Source organism: Malaclemys terrapin, chromosome 13, assembly GCF_027887155.1.
Source record: "Malaclemys terrapin pileata isolate rMalTer1 chromosome 13, rMalTer1.hap1, whole genome shotgun sequence".
Classification (NCBI taxonomy): domain Eukaryota; kingdom Metazoa; phylum Chordata; order Testudines; family Emydidae; genus Malaclemys; species Malaclemys terrapin.
This window is the reverse complement of record NC_071517.1, coordinates 6,412,272-6,428,324: the sequence shown is the minus strand read 5'-3', so window position 1 is coordinate 6,428,324 and position 16,053 is coordinate 6,412,272. Positions and strand designations below refer to the sequence as shown.

General features: G+C 45.8%; 1 protein-coding gene and 1 long non-coding RNA gene across 2 annotated transcripts in view; both read left to right on the top strand.

Moving 5' to 3' along the window:
- Positions 1–1,036: 1,036 nt before the first annotated feature.
- On the top strand, positions 1,037–3,238 carry LOC128847493 (uncharacterized). The gene is made up of 3 exons (XR_008446902.1): positions 1,037–1,145; positions 2,082–2,169; positions 2,885–3,238. It is a non-coding gene; the product is annotated as an uncharacterized LOC128847493 (long non-coding RNA).
- A 765-nt stretch (positions 3,239–4,003) lies between these two features.
- Positions 4,004–16,053, top strand: part of AMZ2 (archaelysin family metallopeptidase 2) — a 28,683-nt gene continuing 16,633 nt past the window's right edge. Inside the window, 3 exon segments of the mRNA XM_054047562.1 lie at positions 4,004–4,068; positions 5,554–5,608; positions 14,842–15,124. Coding sequence (XP_053903537.1) covers positions 4,058–4,068; positions 5,554–5,608; positions 14,842–15,124 — 349 coding nt within the window. The 5' untranslated portion in view covers positions 4,004–4,057.

Genomic DNA, 16,053 nt, shown 5'->3' with positions numbered 1-16,053 from the left:
CCTGCTAGAACTCTAAATGACCAGCCATAGTGCCAAAAACTAGCTAGTACCACTTACTCCCACCATCGGAAGACAGGAGTGTCATAGGTCCCTCTTACATCAAGAATTAATTGGGCTTTTCCTTTTGGTTATACGAACTATGTAGATCAGGGGTGGTGGCCAACCTGTGGCTCCTTTTATAGGCACAGATGCCGGAGCTACAGGTGCCAACTTTTCCAATGTGCCGGGTGGTGCTCACTGCTCAACCCCTGGCTCTGACACTGGCCCTGCCCCCACTACACCCCTTCCCACCCCCTCTCCTGAGCCTGCTGTGCCCTCGCTCCTCCCTCCCACAGCCTCCTGCATGCCAAGAAACAGTTGATCGGGGGGGAGGCGGCAGTGATTGCTGGGGCTGCCAGGGGGCAGGAGGTGCTGGGAGCAGGGGGGAGAGCTGCTGGGGGGCTGCTGATGTGTTACTGTGGCTCTTTGGCAATGTACATTGGTAAATTCTGGCTCCTTCTCAGGCTCAGGTTGGCCACCCTGATGTAAATTCTAGACTTCCCAGGTCTGTGTGTGACTGGTAGTTCTATGCTACTAAATTGATCTCTTCTGAAATGTGCAGGCTGCAAAACTGATCTAAAACAAGAACCATTGGTCGTTAATCATACCAGTCAGAAGAGCTTGCAAGCGCCAAACTGCTACAGCGGGAAATAGGGGAAGTTTGGGGAGGGGAAAGGAATGAGAAACTGAGTGGGACACTAATCAGCCAATAAATGACTAGGTTAGGGAAGAGTCCGGTCTATCTCACGGAGTTGCCCGTTTGAGCAAGCTGAAGGCTTGTTCACTTCTTTATTTAAAAAACAAAAGCTGTACTGTGAGTAGTTTCTCAAACCTCTTCCTTCCTGTCAAAGGAGCACAGATTACACAATGAGGAAACTGACACGAGAGCAAAGCTTGCATCAAGCTGCATTGAAATTGCCTCGTGCACAGCTATTTGCATCAGTTGTGCGGCTGCTTGGCTAGGCGAGCCAGGGAGGCGGGTTCAAACCGACTTCGGGTTCTCCTTGGGCAGGTGCTGACTTGCCCATTGTGCTGTTTCTCCGCTCGAGTGCAAAGTGCCACAGGAGCAGCTGCCTCGCAGGAGAAGCGTTTGCTCTGCAGGACAGGTGTGTAAACAGGACCGAAGTCTGCTCTGATTCAGTGCTTGGCTCTTTTGCATCCAATAACAAAGGTGCTGGGGGAAACGGGATGAGAACTGCTTATGCTCTAGAGCCCAGCAAAATGAGGAGCATCTATTTTCTGCCTAGAACACTGGGATTAGGCCAAGGCCACTTAATTTCTGTTCACATCGAACAGCTCCCATGATACCTGAAACCTTGTCCGCCCAAAACTGTGCTGTCAACGGATAGTCTTCTCTTGAAAAGCATTGCCTGTTTAGTCACCAGCCTGGAAAAAACAAAACCAAACACGTGTCTAAAAACTGAGTAACCTCTAAAGCCTCACGAAACACCTACATTTACTATATGGCTGCAGAAGTTGGCAGCAAAATATTCTTTGTCATGCACGTTTGTATGGATCTCCCATAAGTCATTCTTCCAGCCTAGTGAACCTAAAAAACAGCAGAAAAACCCCTAGGTATGGGGGAACAAAATAGCTTCTTTTTTTTTTTTTTTTTTCAATCAAGGTATATTAAGGGTGCTTGGTCAGAAACTGGAGTTACTTTGTTTTTAAATTAGGCCAATAATTAGAAAATGGGGTTGAAGCATCAGATTCTAATGTACTACACTTACCTACTCAGGTGTTTAAGCGGAGTGGTATCAGTTTTTGCTGCGCTTCCACAAGCTCAAATCTTAGCAGGGTGGAGGGTGGGCCCATCCGTACAAGGTAGATAAATGGAGTTCTATACAGTTTATTCTGTTGGGGCGTTCTGGATAAGAGCTTAAACAAGGATCCTGTCAGAACTCTGGTGCTGTTTGTAAGTGTGGTGGTTGAAGGTTTGTCTTATTGCATCTGAAGTGTTTTAAAACTAGAAGCTTTTAAACCCAGATTTTTCCCTTTTGAGCTATTTGTTTGGATGTGTGTCATGATTTTATCTTTTGCAGAGTGGTCCAGTGGACAGAGACCAGGCCTGTGATCCAAGAGAATGGGTTCTGTTCCCGATCCTGCTTCTGACTCTGGGGGTGATTGCAGGTGGTTTTGACACATTGTTGCAAACAGTTTAGTTTTTCTCCACTAGCACCTACACTGTGAGCACTGGGTGCAAAACATGCTAGTACGTGTAGAGATTCTTGATAGCAGGATCTGGCCTAAATTAGATTCAGCACACCAAGGGATGACAAAGTATAAAGGAGGGAGGGAAGGAATATGGTGAAGGCTCATGCCACATGCTTGTTTATGTGCACATCTGATTAATATATTTCAAAAAGAAGGAACTAATAATGTGAGTGCCAAAGAAGACTGATGGCTGGGGTGGAGGGTTTTTTAAAGTGAGCATTTTACTGTGCAACAGATCGTACTCTGTTGGATAAAGAGCCTCTTGTGTGTACTGTCTGCAAATAAAGAGTGGACTATAGCCGTAACAGGAACCGGCTTATTCTTTGTACCAGTATTTAACTACTTCAGGCTGGGCTGAGTGACACACTGCTCAGCTGTTTCTCTCCCAACCCCCACAAACTGAGATGTTTGTTTTTTTTTGTGCTCATCCTCAATTGCAAATTTTTAAAAAAACAAGATCAAATGAATGACAAGAAGGGTTTGGAATAAAGCACAAGTCCCTTCTGACTCTGGCTGGTTCTACGGTACATGGCTCTGCATTTATGTGATGTTTGTCCCTAACTTGTGTGTAAGAGATTATTTTAATCCCCTGTTCTCCCTTCTTTCTCCCCTCTGCATTGTTTGTGTGCAGGCTGGGTAAATGAAGAGCAGGGTTTTTTGACAGAAGTTGGGTGCCCTTCCCCACTGAGAAAAGCTCTCAGAAGAACACATGAGCAGCCCCACCCTCTGGCAGGCGAGAATGTGGTGGCAGAGTCATAGAAAATCCTTAAACTTCAGTAAACAAGCTGCAGAAGATTCAAGATAAGGAATCAAAACATCCAGAAGAAATGAGAAATACACCCAATAAAGGCAAGAGAAATACACCCTGCCCCCACGTGTGCAGACAAACATATTCTGTCAGTCTTGTCTCATTCCTCAGGGCTTGATTAAATATTAAGGACTTGATTCTGCAAACCCTACTTTAGGATACACTGAGGTAAGCACAGCTGTGCTCCACTGCAGGTGGAGGCTAGGTGAAGCTGCACATAAAGGTTAATGGGTGAGGCAGAGTCCCCTCCACAGCAAATAGCAGTGCTCTCTCACAACCAGGCTGAGTAGTGAAAGGGGCAGGCCTTTGGGATACACGGAACATCCCTGCAGAGAGTAAGGCTTCAACACAATTGTCAGCCTACACATAGAGTGGTTGTAAAGCTATAATCTGCCTCTTGGATGGCTGTTTAGTCCAGGCCAGGATTTAGAGACGCCCTGTGTGGGGACTCTGGCTACAACAGGTGGCTTTTGGTTAGTGTGGGAGCTAGAGAGCTGGGAGGATCTACAGTGTCCTGGCTGTAGCCAGCAGCCTCAAAAATTAATATAATTGGCTGCGGTCCCCCATCCCAGGCCAATTGGGGCTGCAGGAAGCAGCGTGGGACGAGGGATTTGCTGGCCACCGCGTCGCGCCACCCCTATTGACCTGGAGTGGAAAACCCCGGCCAGCGGGAGCTGTGATCAGCCGAACCTGCAGATGTGGCAGGTAAACAAACCGGCCCACCCCACCAGGGTGCTTACCCTGGTGGGCCGCGTGCCAAAGGTTGCCGATCCCTGGTATAAATCAATACAAAATAACCTTCACTGCCCTTTTTCAATGGGTGACATTGAAGAAAAGTGACATTGTTTTAAACGTACAAAGGTCAATGACAAGTCATCCTGGATGTTTCTCTCTCTCTCTCTCTCTCTCTCTGTCAAAGCTTCAGTTACTGTGAGGTTGCAGAAGATTTCTTCCTTAATTGAAGAAGACCCCAACTGCCTAAATCAGCAGGGATGAATGCATGGATGGTATTTAGACACTTTTTGTAATTAAACTGCCTATTATCACTCATCTAAAACATTAGCAAGGTAAATTGTTTTCTTTATTTCCTGTTCACTGCAGTGGGAATCAAGCGTGAAAGTAGCTGGATGACAGCCAACTACTCCACCAGAGCCCAGCGTAGCTTCATTGCTTCCTCCTCCTCCTCGATTGGCTTATAACAGGCCATCTCCCTCCCTGGGGTGACTCCATTGAGGTTAATGGAGTTATACCAGAGATGAATTTAACCCAATGCCTTTTCTTAATACTATGACTTGCCACTATGGTGGAGGTGGTATGTCTAGTGGTTTGAGCCGGGCACTAGGAATCTAGACTTCTGAGTTTGATTCCAGGCGCTGTTGCAGCCTTGTTGTATGGTGATGGGCAAGTCACTTAATAGCTCTGTGCCTTGGTTTCCCCATCTAGTGAATGTAGATAATCTGTACCTCAAAAAGGTGTGATAGGGGCTCATTAATTCTTGTAAAGCACTTTGAGATCCTTAGAGGAAAGATCCACTCTATACCCTTGCAAAATATTATTTAATTATTCATTGATCTAGGAATCCCACAGCATGTCTCGATAGGATTTCACAGGTCCGGTCTCTCATGTTTTCCAGATACTTGCTTTTGTAATAGTCACCAGCGACTGCAAATAGGTTGTCCTTGTAGCTGGAACTGTTTGGAGCACATACTCTTGCCGTTTGGGCCTGATTTTCTTTCCCCCGAGTTTGCATTAAAAGGGATTTCTCTTTTACTAGACATGCCAAAGCTAAATGCCATTCCATCTCTTGGTGACTCCTTATCTCAGCCATTGTGGGGAAACTCAGTAAGCAGAGATCTCAGGGTGATGGCGGTGAAAAATAGGACAAAGCTTAAAATACTAATAATAAAGATCCAAGATATGAAATGCACAACTAGTTTGTTGTTCTGAGCACAGGATTGGGATCCAGCAAGTCCTGAGTTCTAATCCTGTCTCTCACTATGACTCCCACTTTGTGACTTTGGACAAAGCAGATAATATCCCTGCCTCCGGGCTTGTCTACAGGGGAAAATTAGACCAGTGTAAAATAAGATGTGAACTGCAACTGCTATATTTATACTGTGTGTACACTTATTCTGGTATAAGATTGGCTTTTCCTGGTTTAAACTATTCGGCAAAAAGTCACTCTTATTTTGGAATAAGAGTGTCCACAGGAATAGTTATTCAGGTATAATTATACCAGTATAACTAGTGAAACGTTCCCATATAGACAAACCATCTGAGCAGTGAGCACAATTATACCTGTGGCAGGATTCAGTAATGTTGGTAAAGTCCTTTTGAAGATTAAAAGCATTATCTAAGGGTTAGATCTTCCTTTGTTTGTTTTTTGTTATAAACCAGTCGGGAAACTGTCCAGTGTGCTGGGGAAAGGCTGCTCCTGGCAGAAACCAGGAACTCTTAATATTTGGGGGGTTTGTTTGTTTTTGTTTCTTCAGGGGAAATCGCTCAAGGTTGCTTGCATTCAGAAGGCAGAAAGGATCACAGCTGTGGGTGAGAGCAAGTTTCCATGACCGATTCAGTCACTGTTTTCTCTGCTGTTAGCCAGTTTTTGACACAGTTAATGTCAATTGTGTTTGTGGCATTTAAGTGCAAGAACAACAAAAAATTAAGTACATCAGAAGCAGGAAGTCAAACAATCCATGGGGCCACTGGATGATCAAGATGCACTGCTAAAGGTTCACTCAAGGAAGGCAAGACTGACACAGAGAATCTAAATTAATTGCAGAGGATGTGAGGGAGATTCCCACACCTGAGCTGATCTTTTTAGGTGATAAAGCGATGGAACTGTCCCAGATTGAGGTGGTGTTAGAGGAGGTTTTGGAACAAATGAATAAGCAGTAAAAAGTCACCAAGACTTGGTGGCATTCATCCAAGGGGTCTGAAGAAACTCAAATATGAAACGCCAGCACCACTAACTGTGGTATGTAACCTATCACTTAAATCAGCCTCTATACCAGATGACTGGAGAATAGCTAAAGTAATGTTGATTTTTTTTTTAAAAAGGCTCCATAGTTCAATTGTGTCAATTACAGGGTCATAAACCTAATCTCAATACCAGCAAAATGATAGAAACTAAAATAAAGAACAGAATTATCAGACCTATAGATGAACATGATTTGTGGGGGAAAAGTCACCAGGGCTTTTGTAAAATCATGCCTCACCAATCTATTAGAATTCTGTGAGGGGGGGGGGTCTACAAATGTGGAAGAGGGTGAGCCAGTGAATATAATGTACTTGGACTTTCAGAAAGCTTTTGACAAGGTTCCTCACCAAACAAAGTAAGCAGTCATGGGATAAGATGGAAGGTCCTCTTATGGATCAGTAATTGTTTTCTATCTTTTCACTAAAGTGTAGGAATAAATGGTCAGTTTTTAGAATGGAGTGCAGTAAATAATGGAGTTCCTCAAGGATCCATACTACGGCCTGTAGTTTTCAACCTATTAGTAAATGATTTGGAAAAAGAGGTGACAAAGTTTGCAGATGATACAAAATTACTCAAGATAGTTAAGTCCAAAGCTGACTGTGAAGAGTTACAAAGAGATCTCACAAAATATGGTGCCTGGATCACACAATGGCAGATGAAATTCAATGTTGGTAAATGCAAAGGAGCGCATATTGGAAAACATAATCTCAATAACACATACAAAATGATGGGGTCTAAATTAGCTGTTACTACTCAAGAAAGATTTTGGAGTCATTGTGGATAGTTCTCTGAAGACATCAGCTCAACTTGCAGTGGCAGTCAAAAAAGCGAACACAACAAAAAAAAGCAGGAACCATTAGTAAGACAGTAAATATAATGCCACTATATAAATACAGGGTACGCCCACAGCTTGCAAACTGCATGCAGTTCTGCTTGCCTCATCTAAAAAAAGATACATTAGTACTGGAAAAGGTACAGAAAATGGCAACAAAAATTGAGGGGTATGGAACAGTTCCCATAATAGAATTGAAAGAGTGGGACTGCTCAGCTAGGAAAAGAGATAACTAAGGGGCGCTATGCTACAGGTCTATACAATCATGAATACTGTGGAGAAAGTGAATAAATAAGTGTTGTTTATCCCTTCACACAAACCAGGGGTCACATAATGAAATTAATAAGCAGCCTGTTTAAAACAAACAAAAGTACTTACTTCTTCACACAACACACAATCAACCTGTGGAACTCAGTGCCAGGGGATGTTTGATGGACAAAAGTATAACTGAGTTCAAAAAAGGCTAGGTCTACACTACCCGCCTGAATCGGCAGGTAGAAATCGACCTCTCAGGGATCGATTTATCGCGTCCTGTCGGGACGTGACAATTGATCCCTGAATCAACGCTCTTACTCCACCAGCGGAGGTGGGAGTAAGCGCCGTCGATGGGAAGCCGCAGAGGTCGATTTTGCTGCCGTCCCTACAGCGGGGTAAGTCGGCGGTGGTACGTTGAATTCAGCTACGCTATTCGCGTAGCTGAATTTGTGTATCTTAAATCGACACCCCCCCCCCCCCACCCCGTAGTGAAGACCTGCCCTTAGATAAGTTGCTGGAGGATAGGTCCATCGATAGCTATTAGCTGACATGGTCAGGGATGCAACCCATGCTCTGGGTGTCCCTAGCCTCTGAGTGCCAGATGCTAGGAGTGGATGACAGGTGATGGATCACTCGATAATTGTCCTGTTCCATTCATTCCCTCTGAAACATCTGGCACTGGCCACTGTCAGAAGACAGGATACTGGGCTCGATGGACCATCGGTCTGATCCAGTGTGGCTATGTTCATATATCTCGGCTGAGGGGAAATAGCTATTGAACAAACTTCCAGAGGAGACTAGGGCAATTCATCTGACTGGTCTTTTGGAAATACTACAAAACTTTTTGAAAAAATCTTTCCTCTACAAGCGTGATACTCACAATATTGAATCCTCATCCCCCCAAAAGGGTTAGTTGCTCAAATCTGAATAATCAAAAACTAAAACCCTACTGCAAGAGTTCTACTCCAAAAAGGGAGAAATGCCAGAGACTCCATGAAGTTCAGTAAGGACTTGGCTGTTGACATTGATTTTTTTTTACACGGCTGGTACTCAGTCTATGATAAGCTATCTCATTACCAAACCACTCTCTCAAAGATAACAGTTCACGTTTGTTCCTGGCTGTAAGTCTGCTGATGTCAATAGAGTTACCCTAGCAGTGAATTTGCCCAATGTGATTTAGAATTGTAGAGAGTCCCTTCCCCATGCTTTGTTGCACAAGTGTAATGAGACACTCAGAAACAGAGCATCCTCCTCAGAACTTACAGACAGGCATAAAATGATGGCTAGACATCCTAAAGCCAGACACAGCGTTTCTCACAGGGCCCTTCCGCACGTCTCAGGATGCCATGCTAACACAGCTGAAATGACAGGAAATGACATCTGAGTTTGTGGGGGATTTTTTCTTTACAGAATGGCAGCTGCGAGAAACTGCTTTCTTCCTGAAAACCCTCCAAGAGGCAGAGCTAGTTAATTCCTGTAAAAACCACAAATGTATCAGCTGAACCTTTCACAGGGCCCCTCCCCATATCTCATGCTGCACCTTGTAGCTGGGATAACAGGAAATAACAGTTGTTTGTCTGCTGCCTATAGCAGCTTTGATAACACTGCACTCCAGGCTGCCCAGAACGAGGCAAATTCCTGCAAATTCATTAGATTTAGACCTGATCTACACACACACATATTGCACTGATTTAACTAAGTACTAAGGAATTAAGCTGAATCAATATCCGTTAATATCAAATAAGGAATTGAATTAAGCTAAATCAATATTAATTAACCGATGTAACTGTCCACCCAAGGGGGCTGCACTGATTTTAATTAAATCAGTTTAGCAATTGATTTAGTTAAATTGGTGCAGTTTATCCTGAGAGAAAAGCTCCAAGAGTTGTCAGGTTTCACAGAAGGACAGCTGTCTTCTGCAGATTGACAGCAGCAGAACACTGTAACCCACTTCATCAGATGCATGGTGTGAAAAATACAGTAGGAGTTAAATGCCCAAATCCATGGGAGTTGGGCATTAACTGCCAGCCTAAATGCTAGACTGTCATTCCATCAGCATAGGTAGTGTCCTGTTAGAGCCCAATCACATGTGAGCTCTCTAGTTTGGCCTTTACCAGTGCCATGGATCCAGATTTACTAAGGGCACCGAGGCCATAAACTCCTTCTTTCTTTAAAGAGTAGTTGTTGGCAATGCTGTTTCTGAGCCATTCATGTGACTCTGCCCTGTGTCACAAGAGCCTTTTTAAAATCCCACAGCCATCATCAGTCTTGAAGCTCATCTATCTAGGGATCTGAATGCAGAACTCCCATCATCTAGTCCTAAAATAACATTCCACTCACCTGCACCATGGTGCCACAACAGGTTGAGAGAGTTCTGGTATCCTGTATCAGAGGGGTCGCTGTGTTAATCTGGATCTGTAAAAAGCAACAGAGAGTCCTGTGGTACCTGTAAGACTAACAGATGTATTGGAGCATAAGCTTTCGTGGGTGAATACCCACTTCGTCAGACACATGCATCTGATGAAGTGGGTATTCACCCACGAAAGCTTATGCTCCAATACATCTCTTAGTCTTAAAGGTGCTACAGGAATCTCTCTTGCTTTTTACTGGTATCATATAGTGGCTTCATAAGACATGTAAAGGCTCCCTGGATACAATTAAATGACTCCAAACAACTCAAATACAGCTGCTGGGATTGAATTGAGCTAGCTTGCAGAAGTTTACCAAACTGGTAGTACTTTTAAAAGAGGATGCTTTCTCATGCTCCAGAATTTAAGCTTTCATTTATAAAAAGTCTGTAGCCCCTGTGTTTGCAAAGAAAATCTTTGCATTTTGAAGCAAGTACAAACTGGTGGAAGGACATCTGTCTGAGACGGCACACAGCCTAAAGCAGTACTTCTGCAATGTGTTGGCTCTGTAGCTTAATGACAATAAAAAATATTTGTTTTAACTATTGCACTACTGTTCAAAATATGCAAGAAAAAATAATATGATCATCTCTCTTCTGAGAAACTATAGTCTACTGTGGGTAATGTCTCATTTTATTGTCTCAAGTGGGAGCATGCCACTATTTTTCTTCCATCCCTGCCCCCTCAGGGCATCCCTATGGAGGTTTTAAACAACCAGAAAAGAGAAGTACCTGGCCAGGATTAGATCCCTACAGAAATGGTACGGAAAGCCCTTATATAAATCGATGGTATGCCCACATCTTGAATCCTGCGTACAGATGTGGTGGTCTCATCTCAAAAAAGACATACTGGCATTAGAAAAGGTTCAGAGAAGGCCAATTAAAATGATCGGGGGTTTGGAGAGGGTCCCATATGAGGAGAGATTAAAGAGGCTAGGACGTTTCAGCTTGGAAAAGAGGAGACTAAGGGGGGATATGATAGAGGTATATAAAATTATGAATGATGTGGAGAAAGTAGATAAGGAAAGGTTATTTACTTATTCCCGTAATACAAGAACTAGGGGTCACCAAATGAAATTAATAGGCAGCAGATTTAAAACAAATAAAAGTAAGTTCTTCATGCAGCGCACAGTCAACTTGTGGAACTCCTTACCTGAGGAGGTTGTGAAGGTTAGGACTATAAGAGCGTTTAAAAGAGAACTGGATAAATTCATGGAGGTTAAGTCCATTAATGGCTATTAGCCACGATGGGTAAGGAATGGTGTCCCTAGCCTCTGTCTGTCAGAGGGTGGAGACGGATGGCAGGAGAGAGATCACTTGATCATTACCTGTTAGGTTCACTCCCTCTGGGGTACCTGGCATTGGCCACTGTTGGTAGACAGGATACTGGGCTAGATGGACCTTTGGTCTGACCCAGTATGGCCGTTCTTATGTTCTAAAGCTGCATAACATAAACCTGTGTTCTTTGGATGTCAGTGCCTAGTGGGCCATCCACCCAGTCTGTGGCTCAGTTCCAGGCAACTGCTCTAACTGAGGTTGGTCAAAAGTTAGGCCGGTCCTTATGGTTCTTGATGCAGAACAAGGCCAGGTTTTAGCATTGCTCAGGCTGGAACAGGGAGCATAGTTGGCTACGCTTCCAGTCTTATGACAGGTCTTATGATTTGGGGGTGTATTTATTTAAAGCCCCAGCTGCTGGCAGCGAGAGATTGCACATAAAGCTCAGCTTGCTTTCTTTTTCAAGTAACTTTTTAACCCTCGTGGCAGCCGAGAAAAGCTCGAGAACACGGCGCGAGTGTGATTTCCAGGCTCGGAGCCGGAAGGCAAAGAAGCAGCACCTGCAATTCATTAAAAATCATGAGATTGTTATGGAAAAATGCAGTTGTTTGCAGTGTGGTCGCTGGGTTGGCCCTAGGCTACTACGGTAGAGAGATGGGGGGTAGGATGACCAGATAGAAAGTGTGAAAAATCGGGACAGGAGGTGGGGGGTAATAGGCACAAACCCCAAATAGCGGGACTGTCCCTCTAAAATCGGGACATCTGGTCACCCTAATGGTGGGGGAGGCAATATCTTTGACTGGCCCGATTTCTGCTGGGGAGAGAGGCAAGTTTTGGCACCACAGAGCTCTGTTTCAGGGTCCGAGGGGGGGTGGTCGTCTGAGGGGGGGTGTTATGGGGTGAGGGGATGCTGGGAGGGGGTGTTATGGGGAGGGGGCGTGGCACTACGCGGGTCGGGGTGTGTGTGTGGGGGGCCCCATGGGAATGCGGGGAGGGGCACGTTGGGGGCCCCTCACCCCCAGCAGCCGCTATAAGCGCCCATGAGGTTTGGGTCACTCTGACGCGCTAGGGGCCTGGCTGCAGCCCCGACGCCGGCCGAATGGGCGGGCTGGGCGCGGCGCGGGCCTAGGACTCGGGGCGGGGCGGGCTCTGGTCTGGAGCCGCCTCTCCCGACTCCCGCGCCGCTGGGAGAGCGGGCAGGGCCCCGCCTCCGGGCGCTGGGGCAGGAGGGTGAGGCCGCGCCCAGGCCCGGCAGCTTGGCGGGGCGGTGTGGGGCCGCACGGGGGGGGTCCCCGGGCGGGATGCTGTGGGGGGAGCTGTGGGGGGAGCAGGGGGTGCTGAGAGGATTGTGTGCGGTGCCGTGAGGCCAGGGGATGCTGGCAGGGTGCTGGGGGGAAGGAGGTGCTGTGGGGGAGGCAGGGGGTGCTGTGGGGGGCGGGGAATGCTGGGAGGGGAGCAAGGGGGATGCTGGGAGGGTTGTGGGGGGCGGGGGATGCTGGGAGGGGACCAAGGGGGGTGCTGGGAGGGTTGTGGGGGGCGGGGGTGCTGGGAGGGTTGTGGGGGAGGCAAGGGGTGCTGTGGAGGTCAGGGAATGCTGGGAGGGGAGCAAGGGGGATGCTGGGAGTGTTGTGGGGGGGCAGGGGGTGCTGGGAGGGGAGCAAGGGGGATGCTGGGAGGGTTGTGGGGGTAGGGGGTGCTGAGGGAGTTGTGGGGGACAGGAGGTGCTGTGGAGGTTAGGGAATGCTGGGGGGAGCAAGGGGGATGTTGGGAGGGTTGTGGGGGTAGGGGGTGCTGAGAGGGTTGTGGGGGACAGGGGGTGCTGTGGAGGTTAGGGAATGCTGGGAGGGGAGCAAGGGGGATGTTGGGAGGGTTCTGGGGGGTAGGGGGTTCTGGGAGGGTTCTGTGGGTTGCTGGAAGGGTTGTGGGGGGAAGTGAGGCCAGGGGATGCTTGGGGGGAGAAGGAGGTGCTGGGGTGGCAGGGGATGCTGAGAGGGTTGTGGGGGGCAGGGGGTGCTGAGGGTTGTGTGGGGTGCCGTGAGGCCAGGGGATGCTGGGAGGGGGGCAGGGGATGTTGGGAGGGTGGGGGGGAGGAGGTGCTGGGAGGGTTGTGGGGGAGGCAGGGGGTGCTGTGGAGGTCAAGGAATGCTGGGAGGGGAGCGAGAGGGATGCTGGGAGTGTTGGGGGCGGTGGGATGCTGGGAGAGGTGTGGGAAACATGCTGTGGGGGCAAGGGGCAATGCTGGGAGGGATGTATGATTGGGAGATGCTAGGAGGGTGTGAGCCACTATGAGGGGCGAGAGGTTGCCAGCCTTGGTTGGACATTCCTGGAGGTTTCATCAGATGACCTAATGTTTAGTTCCTGGAGACGCCAGGACAATCTCAGAGGGTTGGCAACCGTAACTAGGGGGATGCTGAGACTGATGTGTGGGACATGTAATGTGGGTTGTACACACTGTGTGGCTGTGGTGGAATGTAATGGGGTCTGTGTGGGGAAGTAATTGGGGTTGCTGTGGGGTGTGTGGTTATGGGATTAGGGTATGTATTTGGAGGTGTGAGGTGGATTCTGTACTAACCCCATGCACCCTGGGATAGGATGTGTAGGCATGAGGGATGAATTTCAGTGTCCCCCTTTGAGGTCTGAACAACACAAACAAAAAAATAGTCCCTCTTCTCGGCATCTGATACTTTTGTTTTTCTCATTGCTGTTTTTTAAATGAGAAAAACAAAAGTATGTTAAAATAAAATACACTCTTTGTGCACAATGGACTGGAACTAATTGTATCAACATTGTTCCCTCAAAAATCTCCTCAATCCTGCCTAATACTTTTTGTAACACATTGTTAGGAGAATGAAAATATCATCTATAAAATCTCCTTTCTCATAAATTTACATATATGTTTATATTATGTTCTACTCTTAATTATTGAGTCTACTTTATATTTCCTATTGCACCCTGCAGTGCAGGCACAATTGTTATCAAAGCCATCTTAATACTTAGCAATCTAGCATTCTGACCCAGAGTCCGCTAATCACAGATGAAGATACAGGGAGAAGCAAGAGATGAGATAGCAAGATACTATCCTAAGTGGTGGATGATTAACAGAAGTCGTCTTATGGGGGAGAAAATTGGCATCAATTTGTATGATACTGATAAGTGCTTCACCCACTGCATAATGATGAATTGTTTGGGTTTTTGTTTTTTGTCACATGCCTTTTGTTCAGTCAGTTACTGCTAGCATTGCCTAAGCTTACAGAAGAAACAGCTTCCTGGTCTTGATTCTCCTACATCAGCATAAACTTATTGAAGTCAGCTGAGGGAGTTGCACTGTTTTTGTTTTTTACACTGGAGCAAGTGAGATCAGAATCAGTTCTAAAGATCTTGTTGGAGTGGGAGCCACTAGACCAGTGGTTCTCAAACTTTTGTACTGGTGACCCCTTTCACATAACAAGCCTCTGAGTGCAACCCCCCATATAAATTAAAAACACTTTTTTAATATATTTAACACCATTATAAATGCTGGAGGCAAAGCGGGGTTTGGCGTGGAGGCTGACAGCTCGCGACCCCCCAGGTAATAACCTCACGACCCCCTGAGGGGTCCCGACCCTCAGTTTGAAAACCCCTGCTCTAGAATGATATAGTAGCAAAAGGGATTTTTTAAAACAGAGAATGAAGTGAGGGAATGACATAATACATAGAACTAGACTGGGAATTGTGAGTTTGCAGCAAAACTTTCCCATGCTGGTCACTTCCCCCTCCCCTCCAAAAAGCAGAAGCTGCTTGTGTGTTTGGGGGCTGGGTATGGAAATTGTAGGGAAAAGAGGAAGCTAAAAGGCCTGTGCCTCAGCAATCCTGGCTGGTTAGCTAGCAACAGGCTGTGGAAAACAGCTTGTTAGCTTACCAACACCTCAGAAAAGGAATGAGAGGCTGGGGGTCATCAGGTGGTGGTAGAGGAAGGAAGGAAGCTGTTTAGAATACATGCTAGGTATGAAACCAGGATTTTATAAATGCTTTTGGTCTTTTCTCTCTTTCAGATGAAGGTAATTAAACATTCTGAGCAGATCCTGAAGACAGCATTGATCTCCAAGAACACACAGCTTGTGAAGCTGTATGAGAATCTTGAGTCTAGGGAGAAGTGTTTGCTGAATGAAGCGTTTCAGCCAGACAGTGTTCTCTTCAGACCCATCACTCTTCATTCGGAGTCAGACTGGATCTCCTCACACCCTGAGCCCACCCAGGACTTTGAACAGTTTTATAATGATCCTTACAGAAGCAGACCGACATCTCAGAAAAGTGCCATTTATGTACAGCCCATTGGTAATGTCTAACTGTGATCGCTGAACCAAGCCATCTGTGTCTTTAATATGCCTGTCCCATTAAATATGAACTAATTAGGTTATATGTTCCAATTTTCAAATAAAAAGACTTTATAGTAGATCTCAGACAAAGTGGTCTAGTGGTTAGAGCAGGGGACTTGGGAGTCAGGACTCCTGGGTTTTATTCCTGATTCAGACATTCAGCTATGGTGTTATGGAAAATTCACTAAAGTCCTGATCCTGCAAGCGCTTATGGATGTGCTTAATTTTACTCATCTGAGTAGACCTATTAGAGTCAATGGAACTGAGTCATGTGAGTAGAGGTAAACTCGTCCATAAATACTTGTAGGATTAGGCCTTTTTGTGCCTCGGTTTACCCATGTTCAAAATGGTGAATATTTAATTAAGCATTACTGGAGTGTTGTGAAGCTTAATCAATGTTTACAATGTGCTTTGATTTCTTTGGATGAAAGGTGCTATAGAAATGCAAATTACTGTTAATATTTTTTTTTCTGTAGTGTGTTGCATAGAGACATGTCATCGAGGATTACAGTAAATAATATAGATGGTTTTACGTCGTATTTCCTGGTAGCTTTCACAGTTTTTGATTAACTTGTGTATAAAATTGTGTTTTTTAAGAAAAACAGGAACAGTCATAATCTTGGGAAAGGAAACCCATTGAAGGTAAAAACAAACCAACAAACAAATACAATATGCTAAATCTCAGTCCTAAAGTTTCCCTACTCCATCCATATTTGATCAGTGTTTATGGGAGTTGCCATTACTCTTAAAGCTGAAATTTTAATTACAGTTATGAGTAATGGATTCACTATTGCAGTCTACAGCACTGACGTCAGTTTCTGTGTTGCCTCTTGTGGGTAGCATTGTATTGTTTGGTTGTTTTTAATATCCAGTATCTCAGCACTTGAC